Genomic DNA, 24317 nt, shown 5'->3' on the forward strand with positions numbered 1-24317 from the left:
GCAACGATTTGACTAGTCTCGGCTGTTGCAAACACCCGAGCGTGAGAACAAAATAATTTTAGGTGAAATATAACAAATTTTTATTGCATTAAACTGCATCCTGCAACGTAAGTGTTGTTAAAAAAGCATGATGTTATGTTAATTTTCTTGTTTTCTTTACGTTACTGGCATTTTTTTTTTATTTATTGGGTGCGCAACTGTGCAGCTGTGTCTTCTCACTTCCACGGCTTTCACCGCCAGTTGCCACATTTGTAGATTGGTGAAATCGGTAGATTCGCACTTGCTCTTCGTCATCGAAGTCTTGTTCAATTATACGCGCTGCGCTGCAATATTTAATACTTGGTCGTTAGGGAAGATAGTGAAGTGACGCGCAACATGAATCAGAACGGCGCTGGTGAAAATGGCAAAGGGTGAGTGTGTGTGTCAACGTACGATTTGTACTGCGCGCCACTGTTCGGAGCAGCATCGTTTGCGTTCGCCTCCCTTGTCGCTTGTTTCTCTCGCAAACTCGCCGCTCGAGAAGATTGTTTCTGAACGCGCACCATTTCTCGTTGCGTTAGCGGAGTGGTACGTTATATATGTCAGTACAAATGCCGCACATTGCTCCGAGACCGCACTTGCACTTTCTTTGAATGCTAAGAATCGTAACAACCTTGCTGCGACTAAAACTCATGCACGCTTCCGTGATTGCTCTAATAGTTACGGCTGCTTCTCGTATGCGTAGGTTTTATTTAGGCGTCTTCTAACCGATAAATTCTCACGTGAATCGAGCGAGCATCGCTCTCTGGTCTTGGCGCCTCACACGCGCGACCCCTTGTGCGCACGCGCAGTTGTCTTTTTATCGTTAGTCCTACCCGCTTATGCCGGCTCCCAGCGAAGCTGCACCGAAAATGAACCGGTATTTATTGAATATGCCGCATTTTCCCCGTTCCATTGTTCCAGCCGAGCAACTTTACTAAGCTTGTCACGCAGTCTTGCGTTTGAGTTGTGTATTTAAGACCGTTCGAATTTTCTTTTTGTTGCTTCGGACCGGTTCTGCCGGCGCTCGTGTTGAAGGATTTCCGATGAACAATGGAAAAACGTGGCGCCATTTTAACGCCATCTGTGTGCGCTGGAACCCTGCTGTTTTTCTTGCGCTGACGTCGCGGTGAACGAAATACGAGCATTTAAATTATTGGCCGCTCGAATCGAGCACATGTTAACAGCGCTGACGTGTCGCTTCCGCCAGGTTTCTTGAGAAGTTAGGAAGGCTCCTCGAAGCTTTTTGAAAACGTGGCTCGTTAGCTTTTTTAAAGTGTTCAGGGGTGTTTGTAGCGCTCGCCCTATTCGCGCGCACCTGCATCGCCGACAGTTGGGTTGCCTTTGATGAGAAAAACCGACAAAATAAAACGATGTTGCGAAGTTTTTTTGTTACGCGCGAAGTGCGAGGTTTTGCCTTGCCGCTCTAATATCGCACCGATGACGCCTTGAATGCAACCATGGTTGCCATGCACAGATTTTAGCGAACTGGATGGAAAGCTTGCGTTTTGCGTCGCTCGTCTCGTGCTCGAACGTTTCAAGGTCGAAATTTACCGACATGAGTATTACGTTGGCCGAGTTGGTTAATAGCTTAACCACGCTGTGGCCTAACGAACGATTAAAAAATATATAAACAGCACCCTATCCTGTCATTTCCCCCCTTGATTCTCAGTTTGCGCCACAAATCTTTCGTTAAACCGACATAGCATAATTCGAGATCACGCTAGATTGCCGGCATCAGATTCGATGCCTGCAGTAAGCTCAGATTACGTGTTTTGTGTTTGACTTCGGCATTTCTGAGCTGTTGCCGGAAAGTCGAGTAAATCGATGACTATTAACTCGTTGGCAATAACGCTAATGGCTGAAGCGCAACCGCTATGTCGCACGTTTTTTTATCAGATGCACCTACCTGCGTTCTTGTTGCGTAAATGTAGGGCCACAGTACTTTTTTCTGTTTCATACAAGACATAAGCGGCTCTTTATTTAGTCCTGCAGGCTAGCTCCCTCTGCTTTACGTTTTCCTGTGTTGGTGAACAGCTTAACCACGCTGTAGCTTGATCGGATTGATCTTTGTGCTGTTCTCTTCATACCTGCATGTGTTCCATATAGCTTCATTCTTTTTTTTCATTTTTTTTTTCATTAAACTTCACAAGTTCACATTGGTCTGTCAGCCTAGTGAGTAAGCTTATGAGGTTAAATTGTCAATTTCTTGTATTCTAATAGTAATTGTGCTGATTTTCACAATTTCATGAAGTGCTTTAGTTTCATTTTTTTTCCATTTTGATATGAACTTTGAAAGCGCTTGGCGGACTGGGCTATTTTGCTGGTCGAGATAAATTTCAGTATCAATACAAAATATTCATGAAGATAGTTTTGAATTGGATAAGGGAGGCACTTGACTTTAATCAACCTGGTGAGCAAGCTGGCTTCAGAAAAGGGTATTCAACAATGGGTCACAGTTGTTAGCTCAATTGGGTAATAGAGAAATCAGTAGAGTACAACACAGGCCTCTCTATATGGCACTCATGGGACTGCAAAAAGGCATTCGCTGCAGTTGATATCAACACTTTGGAGGCGGACTGTGTCAAGAGGTGCCTAAAATAGGAAATAGAAAAGCAAGAAGCAAATATGCATAGTGTTTGCTTCAGGTAAGGTAGTTTAATGGGATTTGTGCTTTTTTTTTTTTTTTTTCAGCAGTTACTACAGGTCACGGTCTCGGTCTCCGGTAGACTACGACAGGGACCGTGATTCAAGCCGCAACCGCAGGAGGTCCGACTCGCGCCCCGACAGGCAGAGGTCTCGTGCACCCTCTGATCGGCGTGTGTACGTTGCCAACGTGCCTTTTGATTGCAAATGGACTGACATCAAGGACCTGTTCCGGGATAAAGGTGCGGCCATTACGTGTATTAACCTGCTGCATTGAAATATGGCGCATATTTTTGTTATTACATTGGTGGCAGCCATATGCAAAAGCACATTGAACTGACTTAACCCTTTAATGCCTGAATTATGAAAGCGCCGAAGAAAAGAGTTTTTTCATTTTTCAGATTTAAATAGCAACCTCAACATAAATCAGCAGTTGTATTATCCAAAATGCAACGTTAATGCATACTTTGAGGTATGTCGCGAATTCGCGACAACCGGCACTTAAGCCAATAGTAGCTCAATATGTTCAATGCAACGCAAATATGGCATCGCCGCATCAATGAAGCGGATCTCTTCAGGGCGACGCAACTTGGCGTCGTCATCGTTGTTAAATGCAAGTTTGACTTTATTGCCTCCTACCAATCACGTGACGTGTCGGCCACCCTGTGTGCCCTAGACTCCGCTGCCCAGTACAGCCGACTTGTTGGGAGCCGACAGAATGACATGAACGTGACGGCACCGAGAAATAGATCTAGCTCACCACGAGACAGAGCCACTCCTTTGTACGGATTTTTCTGCGCCGCAAACAGATTGCTCTGCTCAACGATGTGTTCCGTGAATGTGTCATAAAAAATTCCTTGAAATATTCAATAGGAGCTCGGACAGTGTCACATTGAGGATGAGCGGTTTTCCAGTGTGGCATTTCCCGCTGTTCTTTACAGTCTTTTTTTTTCCACCGCACTGCATGTTTTAGAGAGGCACTAGCTTGGCTGGTCTACCACATCTTCATTTTCATCCTCACTGCTCGATGAAAACACTCGTGCTTGTGCATGAGGATCGACATCGTCGTCTTCGCTGTCATTGAGAGAGCTGTCGTCACTTTTATCTTCAGGTGGCAAGCGCAGGCGAAGCTTTTTTTCCCGTAAAATGAGCGGAAGTCCATCATGAACTTCTCATACCGGCAGTCATAACTGACTGACTCAAGTGCCGGATGTCGCGAATTCGCGACATACCACAGAAGCGAGGATCGCGCAGGAAATAACGTACTTCAAAACAACGTGACATGTCGTGTGCAACCTCTTGTATGCGTGCACATCGAAAAAATTTATAGAAGATGGAACTTGCGTCCCTCGCGCAGAAAACAACGAAGTAGTGAGAGCTGCTGCACGTGCCTTGCGCTCTCTGGCAACTGATACAGAACACTGGGTTCCAGCTTGCAATACCTTACATGCAATGGCGCTAAATGTCTCGTGCTGAAAGCTACGTTCGCCGCAAATACGTGACAGCCGCCGGTGAAGGCATCAACGCGTTTCGTGTGTTACTTAATCGGCGTCTTTCGGTATGTCGTGAATTCGCGACAACCGGCAGTAAAGGGTTAAGGAGTGTGTGTTGCCTTGAGCCGACCAGTGCTGGTTCACTACATTTCTAAACCTAGCATTACATCAGTTAAAATTTGTCCAGTTGATTGTCAGCTATACCAAAATTTGGCGTCATTGCATGTAGCACAAAGCTACTCATCTAGCTAGATTAACCCTTTCCTTACCGAAGGTGAGCTGAACTCGTCCAGACTGGAATAAGTGTTTCTGAGTGCCGCACTCAAGCTACCCTGATCCATTTTGCTGAGTTGTCTTTAGCTTCGACAAATGGCTCCGTAAAAAAATTCGAAAACTTGCCCAAAGCGTGCGTTTCAGTCAAGAAACTACTTACCAAAAAATCCCGAGCAAGCGCACCCCCCACCTCCCTGCGGTGATGGTAATTGGACAAGATTTTGTGGGTGGGCCCTTGCTTGATCAGGGACAAAATTAAAGATGGCGGCGGAAGAGCCTCTAAGAAGAATGTACACCCGTGCTTCAAACGAAATTCTTTATTGAATACGCATGCATTTACTGTTTTTAGTGAACCGGAGGGAATCCTCGTGTGAAATTTTGTGTTATGACAAGGGGCAAAGGCGTTCTTCAAACGTACCGACAAATTGTGACACCACACTGTAAAAGCATTAAGAAATAGTGCACATATCTAAAGACTCTCAGAACTTGGTTTCCTAGGAACTGCTGCTGCAGGATTCTGTAGCAGAGAAGAGGTTGAAGAGAATGACGGGAGGGGAGGGGTTGTGCTTGCTTGGTCATTGGCATATACAGTGAACTCCCGTTAAGACGAACTCGGTTAAGACGAATTCTCGCTTATACCGAACAACACGGGACCATTTGTTTGGTTTCCCATAGACTCAATGCAAAAAAAATTCGCTTAAGACGAACCGCCCAACTGTACTCTTCTGTTAAGACGAACTTTCGCGGTGATCAACAACGCTAGCGATTCTGCGAAACGAACACTGCAGTCTTTGGTTGATCACCGCGAAAGTTCGTCTTAACAGAAGAGTACAGTTGGGCGGTTCGTCTTAAGCGAATTTTTTTTGCATTGAGTCTATGGGAAACCAAACAAATGGTCCCGTGTTGTTCGGTATGAGCGAGAATTCGTCTTAACCGAGTTCGTCTTAACGGGAGTTCACTGTATATGCCAATGACCAAGCAAGCACAACCCCTCCCCTCCCGTCACCGAGAAAAAGCAAAAAAGATGGAAAAAAAGCGCTTCCAGGAGCCAAGACTCTCGCGACGCGATAAATGAAAAAGAACCATCGGCGGATAAAGCCGGTATCCCCTCTCACCCCCAGCCTGTGGGTGGGGGAGGTGTGGGCTTTATCAGCAAAGAAAGCAACAAAAAGAGTAGGGGGATTTACAACTTGGACCCCCAAGCCATTGCGTCCTTTTGTATTCCCCCCCCCCCCCCCCCCCCCCCCCCCCCCCCCCCCCCGTTCTTCGGTTTCCCAGCTGGAGTACAAAGGAGAACAGAGAGCTGGGGCCTCTCCGCCAGACGCAAGGGGAGTGGGGAAAAAAAAAAGAAAGCGACATCAGGAACAAAAATGGTCTGTGCATTGCAATCGAGTACGAAACCGAGACCTGTCAGAGGGGTCAGGTGCATTGTCATCGCCATAACACAATGGCGGCCGAGCACATGTATTTTGTGGTCAATTCGCGTTGGTTCGCCCTGTGCGCGTTCAATCTGTTCCCAGTGAAGTGCAAATTGTGATGAGCCATTTTGTTATGGAAGCGCATGACGAAGGAAGGCTATTTTGCACAGTGAATATAGCTGCGTCGTGTCTTTTTAGTGGCGAGGCTTCTGACCGTGAGTAGCCCGATGGGATATCTTCAGCTGCACGTCGATCAGGAAAAGTTACTACGGGCCAAAAACGGGAAAATATCCGGACCTCGAAGAAAACCTTGCAGACTTTCTTAAGCAACTCAGCGTATAATGACTTCGTCAAGGCAACAGCACGCGACCGAGGTGTATCCAGAAGTGATCTTAGAGCCAGCAAAACAGGCTCACAGAAGAAAACGAACTGCCAGGACAATAAATTTTACATTCTTTGAAGGAAAGTTGTGCTTGTCTCTTAATTTTTTTTCTAATCGTCAACATAGGAGCGTGTTACAGTTTTATCATTAAAATGTGGTAGCAAATATCTTCACGAGCATTTTTATTTTTGAACACGCGAAATCGGGTGCTCGTAAGATTCGTGTAAATACTCTGCTTGAAGGCATAGTCTTTATCTAGATGAGCCAAATAAATGCTTTTTCTTGTCTTTTTGCCCCCCATTGTAAGTCTACTCCATTCAGTGTTTTCAAGTAACATATTTGGATGCACTTGGCATGTTAGCATGTCTCTTTTTGGGGGCACTTCTGATAAGTCGAACTCCTGATAAGACGAACAGATGACCGCGGTCCCTTCGAGTTCGTCTTAACGGGAGTCTACTGTATTTCAAATCTCCCGAAAAGGGGAAGGGGCGCCTGCTCTGGGCTTGGGATTTTACGGTAATTCTGTCAATTGTAATTAAAATGGCGTCCTCCTGAGTCTGTGTGTGCGCATGTACCGGCAACAGCTGTGCTTGGAAAAAAAGAAAGGACTGTTGTTTGCTCTAGTTTTGTCATGTGTAGAGAGAATTTCTGTTCTCCTCTGAGTGAGGCCGGACGACACAGAGCACTATAATCTTCTCTGAAGCATCAGGTTCGCATGACCACGTCTCGACTTAGTGGCAGTGGACGCTGATAGAGGTAAACAAAACGTCACCAACGTCGAAGGTTTCTTTGCACGGTCACACTTGCCACATGCCACATTTTTTATTTTGACAAGGCATTTTCTGCACCGAGGACTAGAGTGAGTCCAACACTCAGTGGTGCAGTGCAGAGAAACCAATCATGAGCATATTTTCAAGGAACATATTTTTTCGATGTACCTTGCGAATAAAGCGCCTTTCATTATTTTCTTTTTTCAGTTGTTCGGCCATACGTGCAATCATTTCTGGCGAAAAAGACCTTGCACAAGAATTTAAAATGCATTGTTGATAACATGTCACTTCTCTACTTCATAATTACTTTGCTTTATGCGAGTAAGCCATTAATGCCACTAGCCACCAATAACTAAATATGAATGGTGAAACTAGCATCACTGCTGTTGCATTCGCAGTAATATGTACTTTTGTTCCACCTACTTTGATTTTTAAAATATTGGTGAATTAAAGGGACACTAAAGTGCAATATTAGGTTGACATTAATTGTTGAAATAGCGTTCCAGAAACCTTGTAGTGCTTGTTTCATACCAAGGAAATGTTCATTTTGAAAGAAAATTACATTTTAGTGGTCCGCATGGCGGCGCACTTCAAATTGCCTGCCTGAACAGGCCTTCTGACATGGCAGTTGCCGCGCCCAGCGCTTCCTGCCTTTGCTGCCCGGCCGTCGACGCTACGGTTTCTTGTGCAACAGCGGCCATCAGCCTTGCCAAGACGCAGCCACGGGCCACTCCGAAACTCTATAGTTCACTGTAAAGGAACTTGGTTTGGCCAGCAGCAGCAGTAGAGTATCAACAGTGTGAAAATAGCGAGAGCCAAGCACATGCAGCAGTACACGATACCAAAACTACCACTGAGACGACACTGCCTGGGGGAAGCGCAGCTCAGCGAAAACTGAACTTTTGAACCACTTGTGCCGTTTCCCATGGTAACGCCAAGAGGTTCTTTTTTTTCATGAATCAAATGGAAACGAACAAGCAGCGCTCTATTAGGTCTTGTGACGCACAGAAGGTTCTTTTTTTTATTGCAACCATTTTGATTAGTGGTTCATTTTAGGCTTGTGCGAATAGTGCATTTAAATTCAAAGCGAATAGTGATATGGCCTAATAATTTCGAATCTAATTCGAATAGTATGTATCACATGTTATAAAGAAAAAGAACCATATTTGTCATCACCCAACTGACTTGCACAATAACTTTTTTAATTGAAACAAGGCATGTGCAAATGTCATTCTTCTTGGTTCATAGGAAGTGGAAGTAACTTAGAAAGGAGCAGGATTTGACTTTCGGTAGAATGCTAGTGATAACCTGTAAAATATGTTACATTTTAAAATTTACTATACTTAGAGCATATAAGCAGGTATAACAAGCTTTTAAACTTACAAAATCGATGTGAGAGTAATATGTTCATTTAATCTTGGAAGTGGAGCTTCGTGGCAGTGCGGATTTTCCCTGGAAAGGTGTATTCACGGTGTAGCACCCCTTCACAGCAGTGAAACCACCCTTACAGTGGGGATTACATGCGGTATGCACCTATTCATTCGTTTCAAATACTTTGAAATTTTCAATAATTTAAATTTGAATTGAAGCGAATTCGAATACTGTAATATTCATTAGAATATTTGAACTGCTCGAATATTCGCACAAGCCTAGTTAATTGTACTTGGGATTCTTGACGTCATCGGTATCATTTCCAAAATGTCCCACTCGTGGCGCACAGCGTGTCCTACATTTACCTTACTTTCTCGATTGGTAGAAAATATTCCAAAAGTCAGGGGAATTCATCTTAAACTTTTTCAATCACTGGCTTTACTTAACGTACAAACATAACAAAAGATCTTTCGTTATGTTTGTATGTTGAGTAAAGCCAGTGATTGAAAAGGTTTAAGATTGATGTTTTAGACGTTCTCACACATTGACCCTTCCCTCTGACATAAATTGTTTGCTTTTAGTGTCCCTTTAAAGCTGAGCAGTTACTTGAGCGCTGTTTCAAGAACATGCATACTTTGAAATTGGTGTCATCCTCAGAAATATTTTTACGTGAGTAATTTTAAGTAAAAACATACCTACCGTACTTTAATTTTGCGCGGCCAAGGCACTCTGGTTTACTTTTCAAGGTTGGATTTAGATTGAATGAAAGATTGTTCTGATCTGCTATGAGGGAAGGATGAATGTGTTGGTTAAGAGTATTGCTTAGGCTGTTGAAGTAGAAGCCACTTATACCAAGCACAGTGTACCTCTAGCTCGGGGTACTTGCTCATGAGTACGCTCACTCATTTGAAAGGCGTGAGTATGAGTTAGTGACGATGGGTATGAGTAGATGCGAGCATGATCGTGAGTGAGTGCCCGTGTGTGTGTCCGCTGTGGTGGTACAAAGGTTATGGTGCTCGGCTGCTGAACCCAAAGTTGCGGGTTCTTGTGTATTCCCTTGCAGTTCTGACATATGTACCGCTATCATTTGAAAACAAATCGTTTGAAAAGTTGGTGACATCTCTCTCTCTCTTTTTTCCCAGTTGGTGACGTGTCCTACGTAGAGCTGTTTGAAGATGAGAATGGCAAGTTCCGGGGATGTGGGTGAGTATTCCAAGGCAACTTGTTGCAGTGCAGTGCTTTTTGTTCCAACCCACCACGGTGGTCTAGGGGTTATGGTGCTCGACTGCCGACCCGAAGGTCACAGGATCGAATCCTAGCTGCGGCAGTTGCATTTTAGATGAAGGCGAAAATGCTTGAGGCCCGTGTGCTTAGATTTAGATGCATGTTAAAGAACCCCGGGAGGTCAAAAATTTTTAGCCCTCCACTACTGCATTCTTTATAGCCATATCATGGTTTTGGGACATTAAACCCCAACGATTATTATGCTTTGTGTTCCAGAACATTAAGAAAACAAAAGTGATCTAATGCATTCTGCCCTTAATGTTCTGCTGCTTTGTTGCTGTTGGCCTCCTCCCGCAAAAAATAAATTCAGTGGGCAGGACATTGCTAAAGTCATTGCACTTGTTCCACATGTGCACTTGTACTGCCCCCGATCTTCCTTCGATGCCAACATGTTTGTTGCTTTCTTTATGCAGGATTGTGGAACTCAAGGACAAAGCGTCAGTGCCTAAGGCAATCGAGGTGCTTCACAGATACGAGATGAAGGGCCGATTCCTCGTTGTCAAGGAGGTGAGAGGCGCACATGACATACTTCGTATTTAATGATCGTTAGTGTTTGGCAAACTGTCTTAAAATCTTGAAGAACCATACCAAGTTGCTGAAAAAGCTAATGTATGATTGTACTGTGACATGCGGGCAGTCTATCGTAGGCTTTGTCTATGAGTGATATATTGTTGCCTCTCATCACGCCCACCCATCATTTAGCATTGCACTTTGCTGAGTGTTTCCTGTCTTTTCCTAACTGCTACTTGCCATTCATCGTGCAGGATTTCGATGTGGAACGTGACCGCTTTGGGCGCCCGATTCCTCGAGGACGGTCCGGTGGCGATCGCATGATGGATGACCGTGGCCGTGATGGCGATCGAGACGGCTATGGCCGTGGCGGTGGTGGTGGTGGCGGCGTAGGCTTCAACACATATGGATTGAGTCCCCAGTTCCTCGACTCTCTCGGAATTGTGGGACCCCTCTCAAACAGAGTGTTTGTGGCCAATGTAAGTGTCCCCTAGTAACACTAAAGAAGGGGAATTTAAGGGCTCGTTTTTTCTTGTTAGACAAAACAGTAATGAAAACCAACAGACAATCAAGCCAGGGAGAGTATAGGGGTCGTTATTTGTGGAGCTGTGCGAATAGCAAAATTTTGGGTGCGAAGTGAATTCGAATATTGAAGTGTTAGTGCGAATCGAATCTAATATTTTTCGAATATTTCAAGAATATTTTTCGAATACTTCGAAGCGAAATTGCAGAAAAAAAAGTTAAGAGGATTCCTAAGCATATTCTTATGAGATAGCAACATGAAAGTGTTTTTTTTTTCCGCTAGATTGATGAAGCACTGGCAGGGTGGTGTTTCGTAGTTGTCTTATCAAGAATGGGGCAATGTAAAGGCCAAATTGTATTTATGTGCATGATTTGGTGCAACCAAAGTGTTGCCGACAACACTTTACACGTGATAGGCAAAGATGCCATTTCCTCGACCTCTCCTCTTTCAACTTCTGTGGAGGCCCAACTGATGTGGCGGACAACGGTGTGCCCCTTTTAAGTCTGGAGTTCCAAATCTGCCTCGTATACGTCTAAGAACATCCGAAATTTTGGATGCTAAAAAGCTTCGGCTTCCGATTTTTCAGACTTCCTGCCCAAATTTCAGGTTCAAAACAGCATTGATTGAGCCCCCACCTCTGCCACATCTTTCATCTCCATGTTGGAACCAGTGTTTTCTTGAGTTAATGCATTTGGGACCGTAACGGGGCTTGAGAGGCAGCTTTGCCGCAATACCGGGGTGTAATGAAGTGAAGCATATTGAAAATCTAGGGACCATTTCCAATCTTTACACTCCCCTTTCCTTTCCCCCGGCGTAGGGTAGCCAACCGGACTGCTGTCGGGTTAACCTCCCTGCCTTCTCCCTTTTGCATTCCCACTTCCAGTCGGACGTTGACTGTGTCTTGACTAAGCTCGACAGTAACAGAGCTTGAAAGGCAGCTTTGCTGCAATACCGGGGTGTGATGAGGTGAAGCATATTGAAAATCTAATTAAGTCAAACCTCGATATATCGAACATGGACATATCGAATTATTGCCTATATCGAACGGTTCCTATATCACGTGGGAAATCGCATGCATTTTAAATTTTTTATTTCGAACGAAGTTTGACGTATAATGGATATATCGAACTCAGCCACCCCAAACCGCCCGCGCTCCGTTGACAGGCGGCGAGCTTTCCCGCCGTGCTCCGTTGACAGGCCTAAATAGCGGTAGCGCGGTGGGCGTTTACGACTGCTGCACCCATCGATGGCGCCGAGTGCGCCACTTGAACGTAGCGGCATACGCACGCCGCAGCCTTGCAGCAACGACGCACTGCACTTGTTGCACCAGCTCCTCCTTGATAGTATCGCCAGACATCCGTCGCATCGGTCATTGTTGTGCTCGTGTGTTAGGCCTGCCATGCGTTGTGGTGTGTGTAGCGATGGCTGCAGACGCGAAGAAACGGACGACCCTGACTTTTGCAGCAAAACTAGAAGCAATCCAGCGCGTTGAGAATGGTGAGAAGAAGTCGAGCGTCGCGGACGGGTTAGGCATACCAAGGAGCACATTGAGTACTCTGCTCAAAAACAAAGCCGACATAAAGGCCAAGGCCGAGAAGAGTCAGCACTCGGGCGCGCGGCGTGTACGCAAAGCTGCTTTTGAAGATGTTGAAAAGTCTCTCCACAAGTGGTTCATGGACGCAAGGGCCCGAAATATTCCTGTATCGGGGCCGATGTTGCAACAGAAGGCAAAGAACTTTGCATTCATTCTCGGCGTCAGTGCGAGTAGCGGTTGGCTACAACGTTTTAAGACTCGTTTCAACATTGTCGGGAAGACTGTGTCGGGAGAGAGTGAGGACGCCAATGATGAAGAAATTCAGAAGTGGCTTGATCATGAGTGGCCCAAAGTTCTCGCCAAGTATGAGCCGAGCCAAATCTTTAATGCTGACGAGACGGGCCTGTTCTGGCAAATGCTTCCGCGGCAAACGCTGGACACTCGCGGGGACAAGTGCCACGGGGGCAAGCAAGGCAAGGCCCGTGTGACGGTCCTATTGGCTGCCAATATGGATGGGAGCACGAAGCTGCGGCCACTTGTAATTGGCAAATTTAAAACCCCGAGGTGCATGCGGAACTGCCCCAATATTCCGGTGACTTATGCCTGGAATAAGAAGTCGTGGATGACGAGGGATATTTTCCTCAAGTGGCTGAAGGCGTGGGATTCGGACCTGGTGCGTCAGGGACGGAAGGTATGCCTTATCGTCGATAACTGCACGGCACACCACACCGATGCCCAGCTGAGCAACATTGAAGTGGTATTTCTGCCGCCCAACACCACTTCGAAGCTCCAACCGTTGGACCAGGGCATTATCCGCACATTTAAGTCTATCTACAAGCATCGGCTGATCGACATTTTGCTTGTAAGACTCCGGATGGGCCAAGATCTGAAGATCGATCTTTTGGGCGCCATCCAAATGCTCAAGGCGTCGTGGGAAAACGTCAAGCAGTCGACGATAGCCAACTGCTTTCGGCATGCGGTCTTCGGTGGATGCACTGACGAAGCATCAGTGGAAGAATCCGAGGAAGCTGGGTTGGCATGCGCAGATGAAGAAAGCGAGCTCGCCGAAACGTGGAGCAAGCTGGAGAGCTTTGTTGGTGCAGAGCCGCAAAGCATGTGCATCGAAGACTTCTTTGGAGGTGACGACAGCACTGCTACAACGGCGGAGCTAACGGATGTAGAGATCGTCGCCGAAGCTACCGCTGAGCAGCCGAATGAAGACGCTGCCGAGGTGGATCCCGTAAGCGCTGATGGTGCCCCGCTCCCGACACCAGCTGAGGTCGTAGCCGCTTTGGCCCTTGCGCGCCGCCACTGCAGCGCAATTGAAGGCACCGGCCTTTCACTTGTGGATCGCCTGGACTATGTTGAGGACGCAGTCGTCAAACACGCCATTGCCAACAAAAAGCAGGCTACTCTTTTTCAGTATTTTAAGGGGGGAAGAGGCACTTTGACATGAATTATCTTTTTATTTAAGTTAGGATAATGAAAACTTCGGTGATCATGTATTTACATGTGTAAATATCAAATATGAACTCGGTTTTTATGTAGCCCTTACGACAATTTTTTTAATTATTCATTAAAATTTCGTTTAATCACTTTTTCAATAAATTGGCTACTCGGATCCTGCTGAATTGAATGTCATTGCATTCTACAGTTATCAAAGAGTGCAAAAAGCAAATTTCATGGTTCTAGCTTTCCTACAACAAAAGTTATGAAGCTTCAAAATCCGCCATTCGATTACCGAGAAAATGTATTTTTGTTATTTTCTCTCTTGTAAAAACTTACGCTTTTCTATAGTAACATATGACACTTTGTTGCACTCACTAAACATCCAGCTTTTCAGTAATACAAAAATGATCAAAATCGAGTGTACCAAAGCTGAGAAACGCTCGCTAAAAGAATGAAAGGTGGCCAAAAAATTGAAACTGAGAAAAAAGCAAAAAACAAAACTCTGTATCTTCAAGGAGCGCTACACAAGTAAAAATGCTTTACTTTGCAAATAAATGCCTTAGAAGACACCAGGAGAGTAGCCTATCACATTTTCCAATCGAAACGGCCCCAGTGCATGTCATTTCAAGCAGTTGTTGATTGCGGAGAAGTCGACGATGCCGTAGTTAGCCGCCGACGGGTCAGAGCCCTCGCACGCTGTAGCGAGCGTGCGCAGCTTGCGCTCGCTAGCGGAAGTTGCCGATAAGCCGGAGATCTTATCTTCAGTCTTTTTCTGCTGTTGCGCACGATCGTGCTAGTCAAGAACGTCGTGTCGATCCTTCTACCACGCTTCCTATCACTGACGTCGTCGAGGCGGCCGCCGACACAGGTGAAGTCGGCATTTCGACCGATGAATCGCGTTCCGCCACCACGCCGTCCTCCGCTGGATGCGCTTCTGATGCACCCGAGCCGTGATCTCGCTTCCTTTTTTTTTTCGAATTTATGAGCGCTGCGCAACTTTCGATACGGCTTCGCCACGATCAAAGTTCCAAAACGCGGCCGAGAGCGTAGGCCTAATTCACTCCCGGCGGCTGCGGCGCACTTCGTCTAGCTCACTTGGCGCCGTGCCAGTAAGCCGCCGCAACGTGCAGTCTTTGTTGAGGATGATAAAAACGCCTGCTCCAGTTTCTTGCCAGCTTGCGCGGGTTGGAACTTTACGGACGTAAATCGACGAGAACAACACAGTTATACTACGGCGACATCAACTTGCCGCTTTACGTGCACTGTAGCAGACAGCGCGGGAGGCCCGACGAATCGGAAGGCGTTATTTAGTCACGTGGGCTCACTGTGCCAATAGGCTCACGCGGAGGGACCTTTTTTTGGCGCGGATTTTCTACGTGAATTCTGAGTGGACGGAAACAAGGGCGGCGGGATATTCAAGAAAAAGCGCGGCTCTTTCGAATGCGACCAAGATGGCTGCCGTAGGTAACGTAGAACGGCAACAGCGCGGCGCTGAATAAGCCCGTTTTTTACGCGTTCATCGCTAAAAATTTAGCTCGCTGACGGCACATAAAATGCTGTCACGGCTAAAATACTGATCTAAGACGCATGAAACTTGGCGAGGTTATGCATCAGTAGCGGCAGAATCCAAATAAAACATTTTCAAAAATTCGATTTTTTTTCTGATTTTCGGTCTCAAAGACCCGCTTCCCCCCTTAAGCCAACACAATAAATACTTCGTTTGAATCTTCAAGTGAGTATTTACTGCACCACGATTGGTTCGTTGGTTGTTTTCCACAAGTTCTTGACGCATTTTTTACGTGATTTTTTATATCGAATTCTGGATATATCGAACTATTTCGCGATCGCCGTGCCGTTCGATATATCGAGGTTCGACTGTATCACTTCCATTCGGACGTTGACTGTGTCTAGGCTAAGTTCAACCGTAACGGAGCTTGAAAGGCAGCTTTGCCACAATACGCGAGTGTAATGAGGTGAAGCATATTGAAAATCTGAAGGGGTCACTTTCAATCGGACGTTGACTGTATTTGTTTTTGGGAAGTTTGAATAGTAAAATTACAGTGCGAATCGAATAGCAAACACTATTCGAAAAATATTCGAAATTTCGAATATTCGCACACCCCTAGTTATTTTAGTAATCACTACAAATAACAACCCCTATACTCTCCTTGGCTTGATTATCTGCTGGTTCTCATTAACCCTGGTAACTCTTGTGTCTTAAAAAGCATGCTTGGTGGAGGCTAGTTGAAAAAAAGGTCCGAAAAAAAAAACTTGGAACAAAAAGTAGTTTGAGTGCACATCGGCGTCATTACAATTCTGCGAAGGTGCATAGCCACCATAGTTCAACTCTAGAAAGTCTATTCATTTGTGTATGTAGTGTCCTGCGTGGAAAGTATTGCAGAAGACCAGTTGGTAGGATTTACTGCTCTGTCAGGTACATTCATCTGCCTGTTACAAGTGTTTGCGACCAATTAATTGAAAATTTTTTTTCCCATTTTTCCAGCTTGATTATAAGGTGACTGCGAAAAAGCTCCAGGAGGTGTTCAGGATTGCAGGCCGTGTTTCAAACGTAGACCTCCGGACTGATAAGGAAGGGAACAGCAAGGGCCACGGAATTGTCGAGTTTGAGCACCCCATTGAAGCTGTCCAAGCCATCTGTATCCTTCTCTTGCAGTGCATCTCTTCTTCTTCTTTTTTCTTTTTTTTTTCGGGTTTGCATTTGATAACCTCTTGCTGGTTCTGAATACTTTAGCTACTGGTGAAATTCATTGTTCTGCTAGTTTTGAGAAGATTCTATCTGCATGGGATGCAGCTGTATGATTGTTGCAATGTGACCGAAGATTATTCAGATGACGCCCGATAGGCTATCGCATTCTACTCTTGAAGGCAAACCTCAACCGTCCTCCAAGTTTTTCCTATTGGTGGTTGCCACGGGGACAGCCGCGGAGTCTACCAGCGGAGTGTTCGTTGGTTAGGCCTTCTTTGGCGACATCGTCTCTGCTGCTTGTATGGTGATCACACCGTAACAGTAAGCACGCGAATCGGTGCTGTTCGAAAGGTGACACGTGCACGGGAGGCAAAGTGCCATTCTATTTATCTTCTCACGTAGGGAAACGGAGGATGCTATCGCATGGATCCCGCAAGCGGGTGCAACTGGGTTGTTGGCACATCATGTCATCCCTTTCCAGGACGGTAATAAAGCGACAGCGATGCAAACTACTGTGCTTTATCATCGAAATGCTTACTACAGTAGAACCCCGCTGTTACGTTCCTCACTGCTGCGTTTTCCCGGCTGTTACGTAGTTTTCCGCCGGTCCCGGCCTAGCTCCCATAGGATACAATGTATTGGGATCCCCGCTGTTACGTCGTAACTGTCGGACCGTTCCCGTATGATACGTCGCGAAGTGCGCTCGGAGCTGACCGAGTGACTACCGAAGAGAGCGGCCATGGTGCATTTTCACGCAGCTTGACCTGGTTTGACAGTAATATTAGCCGCATGAGAGACACAAGCAACAGGATCTTTCAATTGATGCAAACAAAAGCATGGCCTTCGAGATTCGCATTGCAAAGATGGCGTCTATGATGCAAATGCTCGCAAAAGCAAGGCCTTCGAGATTGGCATTTACCATTGACAAAAGCAAAACCTTTGAGATTTGTATTGCACAAACATGGCGTCTATGACGTAATCGCTTGCAAAAGCAAGGCCTTCGAGATTGGCATTCACTTCTGCCATTGCGTTGGCGTACTCATCATCGTTATTTGCCGGAGGACGGGAGGAGTTCTAGCTGGTTGGAGCTCGCATGGTCGTGCACGCAGTTCGCGGTCGGACTCGCCGCGCTGGTCGTGATTGCGTGTGCTTAGTTCTTTCATGCCTACAGCTGTTGGTGTTAAAAAAATCACATACGTTGATTACATTTCTGTGGATGAGGCCGTCCCCAGCTCCGCGTTTCTATCCATCGACTAGATCGCGGCAGAGCGCGCCAATTTTCGTGCTGCTCGTGAGCATTGAAATAAAATTCTGTGCCACTACATATTTTGTCGTTTTTCCTGTTTTTCGGCTCTTACGTTTCCAGTCTCTTACGTTTGTTTCCTACGGTCCCTTCAAAAACGTATAAGCGGGGTTCTACTGTACTTATTAGATGACGCGTGAGTGCCGCTTTACCGGCTTTATTTCGGAGACTGGAGATGATCTGCTGATGCTTGCTCTCACGCTGCTTCGCCAACACCAGAGCTTCACGCACGCGCGTTCTTGGTCCCGTTTTGATGAAACAGTCTAATGGCCCCTCTAGTGGGAGAGCGTTCTCGTTTCACTTTAAAAAGCTAATAGTGTGAGAAAATGTATCTGCGGTGTAGTTCGGTACGACGTTGGCATCAGCTTTGGACTGCTGAGAAGGCGTCAGCTCTGCGGCGTAGGTGTGGTTTTTTCAACGTGAAAATTAAGTTGACAGAGATGGTCGCAAAATTTCATCGAACCAATACACCACTAATTTAGGCAGCCTCGTGGGACATTTCGCAGCCGCTAAAGTACTGATACAGACCAGCATAAAGCCCGGAGCGCTTTCACTCCAGGAGGCTGCATAAAAGCATCTGCAGCAAATAAGAGGCTGATAAACTTACCAAACCCTGCCAAATCTGTCCTTTTCACGATGCCCTGGCGCATGCGCACTTCCCTTAGCGGAAGTCTCGAAGCATCTTTTCATCTCTGAGGCTTTCCTTCTACCATGCCGGTTGTCCTGGCCCGTACCAGAATCCTAACAAAGTGGCAGAGGGCAGCACAGGAAAATGAAAGGGGGGATTAAAAAGTATTAGCCCAAAAGGTTGCCTGCTGGCAAGAACACCAAATATTACTGTGCTGGTGATGAAGGTGAACCTGTTTAGCAGGGTTGCATTGCCAATGTGACGATTGCTGGGACGATGTGCCATTTAATCAGTGTCATTTAATCGGCTTATGAAGAGTGCTTGTGCAAAGTTGTCGTTTATTAAATGTAGGGAGGCACATCAGTCCTCGTCTTGCCATTTGAATTTGCCTGTGAGGTACTGTTTCCTGACTGTCGACTTTCAGCGATGTTGAATGGCCAGAAGTTGTACAACCGAGCAATGAGTGTCCGCATGGACAAGTACAATGAAGATCTCGACGGAGGAGGTCTCCCGTCAAAGCTTCCACGTAAGTTTCTGCATCTTGCTATGGATTTGTGTTCTAGTGGGGGGCAACCGGCAGATCCCGTTTGTGCACCCTGCAGAAACGGAAGTGGAAGCCATGTCTTCAGTCAGCTTGTTTGATAAATTATCGTTTTAGAACCACAATAATTGACTTGGGTCTTTCTCGGCTTGTCAGCCCTTTCTCACTCCATACCTATACTCTGCAACATCCCAACATTTTAGTTTTACACCCCCCAGTTAAGGGGGGACGCGGCTTTCGTATCGTGAAAAATGGCAAAAAAATCGATTTTCTGAAAATCAAATTTTCAGTTTCTGGAACCCTTTTTCTATCTGATTCCAAAATATCTACACTGAAAACCACCGAGAAGTGCTTCGAAAAATTTGTTTTGCCCTCCGAGGTGGCGAAAATTATTGTGGAAATCGCAAAAAAACAGGGATTTTCGAAGAATTGTAGCTCCGCGATGGCGCGACCGCGAACCAAGTTCTTGGGCTTGTCGGAAAGGTCATTTCTCCGTGTTCAAATTCCCCACTTCAGTGGTCTCCTCCATTCAGAAAGGAGCGCACAAAAAGCAAACACTTGAGAGTCGTTCCGAGGCCTCCGATTGGCCGCGTCCGCCATGTTGCCCCAGCTCGCCTCACCATTGGTCCGATGCTCGCTCCGGGAGATCGTCGTCTGCCGATTGCACGTCAGAAGTTCACGGCTGTCGAGAATCGCGCTACTTCGTGACACGTTCGCAATTGTTCTGTGTTCACGGCTCGACGATCACTTAGAATATAATTACGCTTTAGTTTGGAGCTGCAAGAGGAAGTTCGATCTGATTACGATGGTGCGCCGCGCTCCTAGCGAACATCGCAAACGCGCGTCTCAGACAGACTCTCTAGCGTTAACTTCAGCGTCGGATTCACGGTTAGATGTTCTGATTTCTGCTTGTCAGCACTTCTGACATCGTGACGAAGGCCATCGCGGAACGACTCTTTGTACTCACGACCACGCATTACGCACTTCGAAGCAACGGACACCACGGCCTGCGCATCTACTGCTCGGAGTCGTCACTAGGCCTAACTCTGCTCATAGCGCCATTTAGAGAGACGAACCTCGAACCTTGCGGGCGAGAACAACTTGCTATCGTACCCGCGGCTATGTACTTCTTCACAAGCGAAGACGCACATCGCTCGCTGGCACTTCGGAACCGCGGGTGGGCATTTTACGCATCGGCAGTGAACTCCACAGCCAAGCTCGTCAGACCCCACGGCCACGAACTACTCGGAGCAGCGGTAGCAATTTCGCGCGTTGGCACCCGAAAATGCGAGACCAAGTATACTGCGCACAGATTTTTCGTCATCGTTGCTTCACATTCACGCATCGTCACTGAACACCGCCACCAAGCACGTCACGCGCCGGCTCCACGGACCCCGCGGCCGAGCACCTCGCGGTCAGAGTGCTGTCAATAAGCACTAGTGATGTAATTTAGACGTGCTTGGAGCCGTCCTTGGTATCGCTGCAGGCGTTTATGAATGTTCTGAAACAATGAAAGCCTCGTAGACTAGCGTTGCCGCGGTTGGCCGAATGATAATACGCTTCATACGCGAGAATGGCAAAAGAACGTGTATGAAGCAGGGGGACGAATTTTTATCTGCCCGACTCGCATCGTTGAATAAACTGCTTAAAAATCGCTGTGCCACTAACGTCTTGGCCATAACTGTTTATTTCGAACGAAGGCATAGGCTATCATGGTGTGAGCCATTTTCTGTCACAACGAACCTCTCTCTCTTTATAAAAATTATTCAATGATTAATTGTAATCAATAAGCAAGACTTGATTATGCTAATGACAACATAAATACAAGAAATATGTGTAATTATTTCAGTATATGGCCTTATTAGATTGCAATATCTTCTGTCATGTCTATCACACCACTCCTTAAATACAGAGGACTTGGTTTCAAGTCCATACTGGTTTTTTGTAGATCAAAAAAAGGAGATTATGAAAATAGAACAAAGGCACACTGGAGAAAGGCCACATGTCCAAGAAGTGAAACATCATAAAAAAAAACCAAAGATCACAATCTTTAGGTGTTTTAGAGAAGGCCAAACTTTAAACTCGGTTTTCTCAATACTGTTTTTTTGGCATGTTGCTCAGCTCGTGGAGCAGATACCTTGGCAACTACTACACAAATTTTGATTCCATCTTTTTTTTTTTTTCTTTTAATCCTTGAAGTCTTGTTGACAGGATGACATTATTTTTTACCTTGCTTAGGGCATGGTTTTTTTTTTTTGTATGTGATAATTAGTGCATGAGAAGTTTTGATTCAATACATGAAGCTGATGGGGATGTTATTTGTAAAAAAACTAAAAGGAATAAACAATTTTTAAAGGGGCCCTGCAACACTTTTCGAGCATGCTCAAAAAGCGCTGCCGATCGGTAGTCGAGGCTCCCGAGAACACGCGAGCCAAATATTACAGCGATGCGCACGGCCTGGAATTTACAATAAATTCTCAAAGTCAGCTGAAAATCGCTCCCTCTTCTCTCGACAAATGATGTATTAGTCCGCAAAATATGACGCGATTGTCGGCAGTTCCACCATTGGCTGATGTTATAATCACGATAACACCCTCATTATTGCTTTCGTTGTTAATTTTGAGTTCAATAAGTAGATAATATTATGTTTATATTCTGTTATCGCGTTAAAAACACCGAACAAACATTAATATTAGCACTTCCGGTCTCACCGACAGCTCGTCTGCTCGTAGTTACGTGGTTCCGTTTTCTTCGCCATGCGCAGTGCCGAAAACGTGAATATTTCTGTGCTTTTGACCATCGCCGGTTGCCGTCAGAAGTGGCAGCCGTTCGAGTGTTGCCTCGTCAGCTGGGAACTGCATCGTCGGCACGTTCTCACGACCGACCGAGGCAGCCGTGCAGCATGTCTCCGATAACAATGCTGGCGTCCGGTAATGGCGGCGCTTCGGGGTCGTCTGCCAGTGCCGTCTTACGAGGCGGTGTATTGGAGTACGGGCCGAAACCGATCTCAGCTGTCATTCGTTCCAAACGAGCGCGCAGGTTTGCTTCCATGGTTGGCAGAGCGATGAAAATACTACGGCGTTCGAGGTGCACACCCAACATTACCAAACCGACGCGCAGTTTTCAAGCACGCGCGATACACATCGGCTCCGCTCGACGAGAACGACGCAAGCCGACCGGAAGTGGCGGCACAGACCACGTGGTTGCGCCCAGACGTCGGAGAGAAAAAAATGAAGAAAAAATTTCCGCCGGCGCTCTTGGGCGGAGCCTCGCTCGTCTGCGCTCCCTCCCTCGAGTCGCTGCCTAGCTCTCCGCGCGCTCGCGGCGTTGAGTTGAGGGAGAAAGCTGCGGAACGTGATCTCTATAATTTGGTAACACCACTTAGACTTGACGGATTCGAAAAATTTTTGCGGCATATGACTCGTGAAGAGTCATACGTCAATAATGAGACTATGCCAATATAACTAAGAAAGGTATTGCAGGGCCCCTTTAATAATGTCATGCTCTGTAGTGGTCTTTTGAGTAAAGATCAAAACCACTTGGACCTTCCTGGCATGTTTTGCTACAATGCTAGGCTTTTCACCAGCAGAGCCTGTCATCAGATTATGTAACATAGTGTAATTTGAAAACTACTTGAGATATCGCAATGAAACTTCATATATAGCTATTCGAGACTCTTCAGTGTGCCTGCCAAATTTCATTACTTTAGGTCAACAAACAAAAAAGTTTTTCGATCGCCACCTCCCCCCTTAACTTCATGGGTATTCTGGACTTCATAAATGCACCAACCGTTTTTGTGACTTATTTTTGGACAAATTTAAGCCCCATAGATTGATTTCCCAGACGAAATCGCTCGTTACGAGTCACGCTGTTCAATATTGAAAGCCGCCACGTTGGAATTTTTGCTGGCTTGGCTTCCACTGGCCAGCTGTGTAGGCTCCAAAATTAGGAGGCACACACTACCGAAAAACGCCACGCACCGTCCTCGACATTTGTAGGCCATGCCCACTTTTCCTTGGCTGACAAAACATTTTGGGGGATGCCTCTCTCTCTCTTTCTTTTTTTTTCTAAGCCATTCTTATTGTCATCATAACTGTGTGGGTAAGCCGCTGCATTGGTCTAGTGGTTACAGTGCTCTGCTGCTGACCCAAAAGACACGGGTTCAATCCCGGCTGCAGGTGGTCTCATTTTAATGGAGACTAAATGCTAGAGGCCCATGTGCTGTGCAATGTCTGTGCACGTTAAGAGTCCCCAGGTGGTTGAAATTATCCAGAGCTTTCCACTACAGCGTCTCTGATAGCCCAAGTTGCTTTGGGGTGTTAAACATTCCAAACCAACCTACTGACCTGATGTGTACACCTATGCATTTGAATGTTGCGTGCTTGATGCCAACCTCCCGTGCCACCCGTAACCATTGGCGGCTGAGATAGCCCATGTGGTGACAGTCTTGTCAAGTGTCGCTCTAGCCCAAATGGTACTAGGAAGTCTGGTGTGCCTCTAAGCATAGCGTGAGACAGCTCGTTAGTAGACGTTCATTAACTCTTTCATTGCTATGGGGAAAATGGGTGTTTTTTTAATGTTACACTAGATCTTTTTCGCTGAAGGAACTACTGCACCTAATATTTTATGTAATACATCAATGAAAATCAGAATGAATTAATTTTTCACTCATACAAGTTTTATTAACGAGATATATGTTATGCAAGCGACGTAAATTGCCAAATTAAGGGGAGATGCGGGTCTTTTTTAAATTTCTTTTATTAGTTGGGTTAACTGAATGAAATTGAACAAACTTGTGCTTTTTTTTTTTTTTTGCGGATTCCAAATCTCTAATTAGATCTTGGTAGATGCATTAGAACAAAAGATGTGCAATTTCTAAAAGCATATTTCTTACTGGGATTTTTGGCAACTTTGCTTTGTCAAACATAAAAACAAAGTATGTGGCAAGACTGCCAGAGAGCTGGTCTGGTTTCTAAGAAAAACATATCGCATGAATTGTGAGGTATAAAAAAGGTACTGTCAGCTAATGGGCACCGTTGCCTGCAAAAGTCAAACTTTTTCATTGAACAGAACTTTTCTGACAAAAATTGTGCTGTAAACAGTATAGTCGGTCCTGTCATGTGGCAAAGTAGTTCCTCGATGTAAAGCATAGTGTAACATCACATGCCTTGCATTAAACTCTTTTTTTCTGCTTGGTTTTCTAGTCACACTTGGATTTCGTACAGCTTCCAATAAGTTCCTGGCAGGCTGGTGCTGAAACGCGAAATGCTTCAAAAATACACATAGTGAAGCTATACGTGCACGAAGAATCCAACTAAACAGTAGCTTCTTAAACTTCACAATCGAAAACAAACTGCAAACACGCTCCGGCACAATCAGTTCGTTCAGTGAGAATCAATGAGGTGCACGAGCTATCTGTCTAGCATGCAGTTGTTATCGCAATGTAATCTACAGTAATGGCGTCAGC

The 24317-nt window shown here is 45.8% G+C and overlaps 1 protein-coding gene across 5 annotated transcripts in view; it reads left to right on the plus strand.

Moving 5' to 3' along the window:
* The first annotated feature begins 221 nt into the window (after window positions 1-221).
* LOC119387995 (myelin expression factor 2) overlaps window positions 222-24317 on the plus strand; it is a 34847-nt gene continuing 10751 nt past the window's right edge. For 2 of the 5 annotated variants that reach the window (XR_005182600.2, XM_037655589.2), the window contains exons 1-7: window positions 804-898; window positions 2713-2906; window positions 9514-9574; window positions 10069-10162; window positions 10420-10644; window positions 16175-16328; window positions 18734-18835. Coding sequence is in view for 4 of the 5 variants with exons in the window: in XM_037655589.2 (XP_037511517.1) it covers window positions 861-898; window positions 2713-2906; window positions 9514-9574; window positions 10069-10162; window positions 10420-10644; window positions 16175-16328; window positions 18734-18835 (868 nt within the window). In the remaining variant the exon portion in view is untranslated. Of the gene's footprint in view, window positions 411-803; window positions 899-2712; window positions 2907-9513; window positions 9575-10068; window positions 10163-10419; window positions 10645-16174; window positions 16329-18733; window positions 18836-24317 lie in introns of those variants that run through there. The other 3 variants (XM_037655590.2, XM_037655592.2, XM_037655591.2) reach the window with 3 other exon arrangements.

This window comes from Rhipicephalus sanguineus, chromosome 3 (genome assembly GCF_013339695.2).
Source record: "Rhipicephalus sanguineus isolate Rsan-2018 chromosome 3, BIME_Rsan_1.4, whole genome shotgun sequence".
In the NCBI taxonomy this organism is placed as follows: Eukaryota; Metazoa; Arthropoda; class Arachnida; order Ixodida; family Ixodidae; genus Rhipicephalus; species Rhipicephalus sanguineus.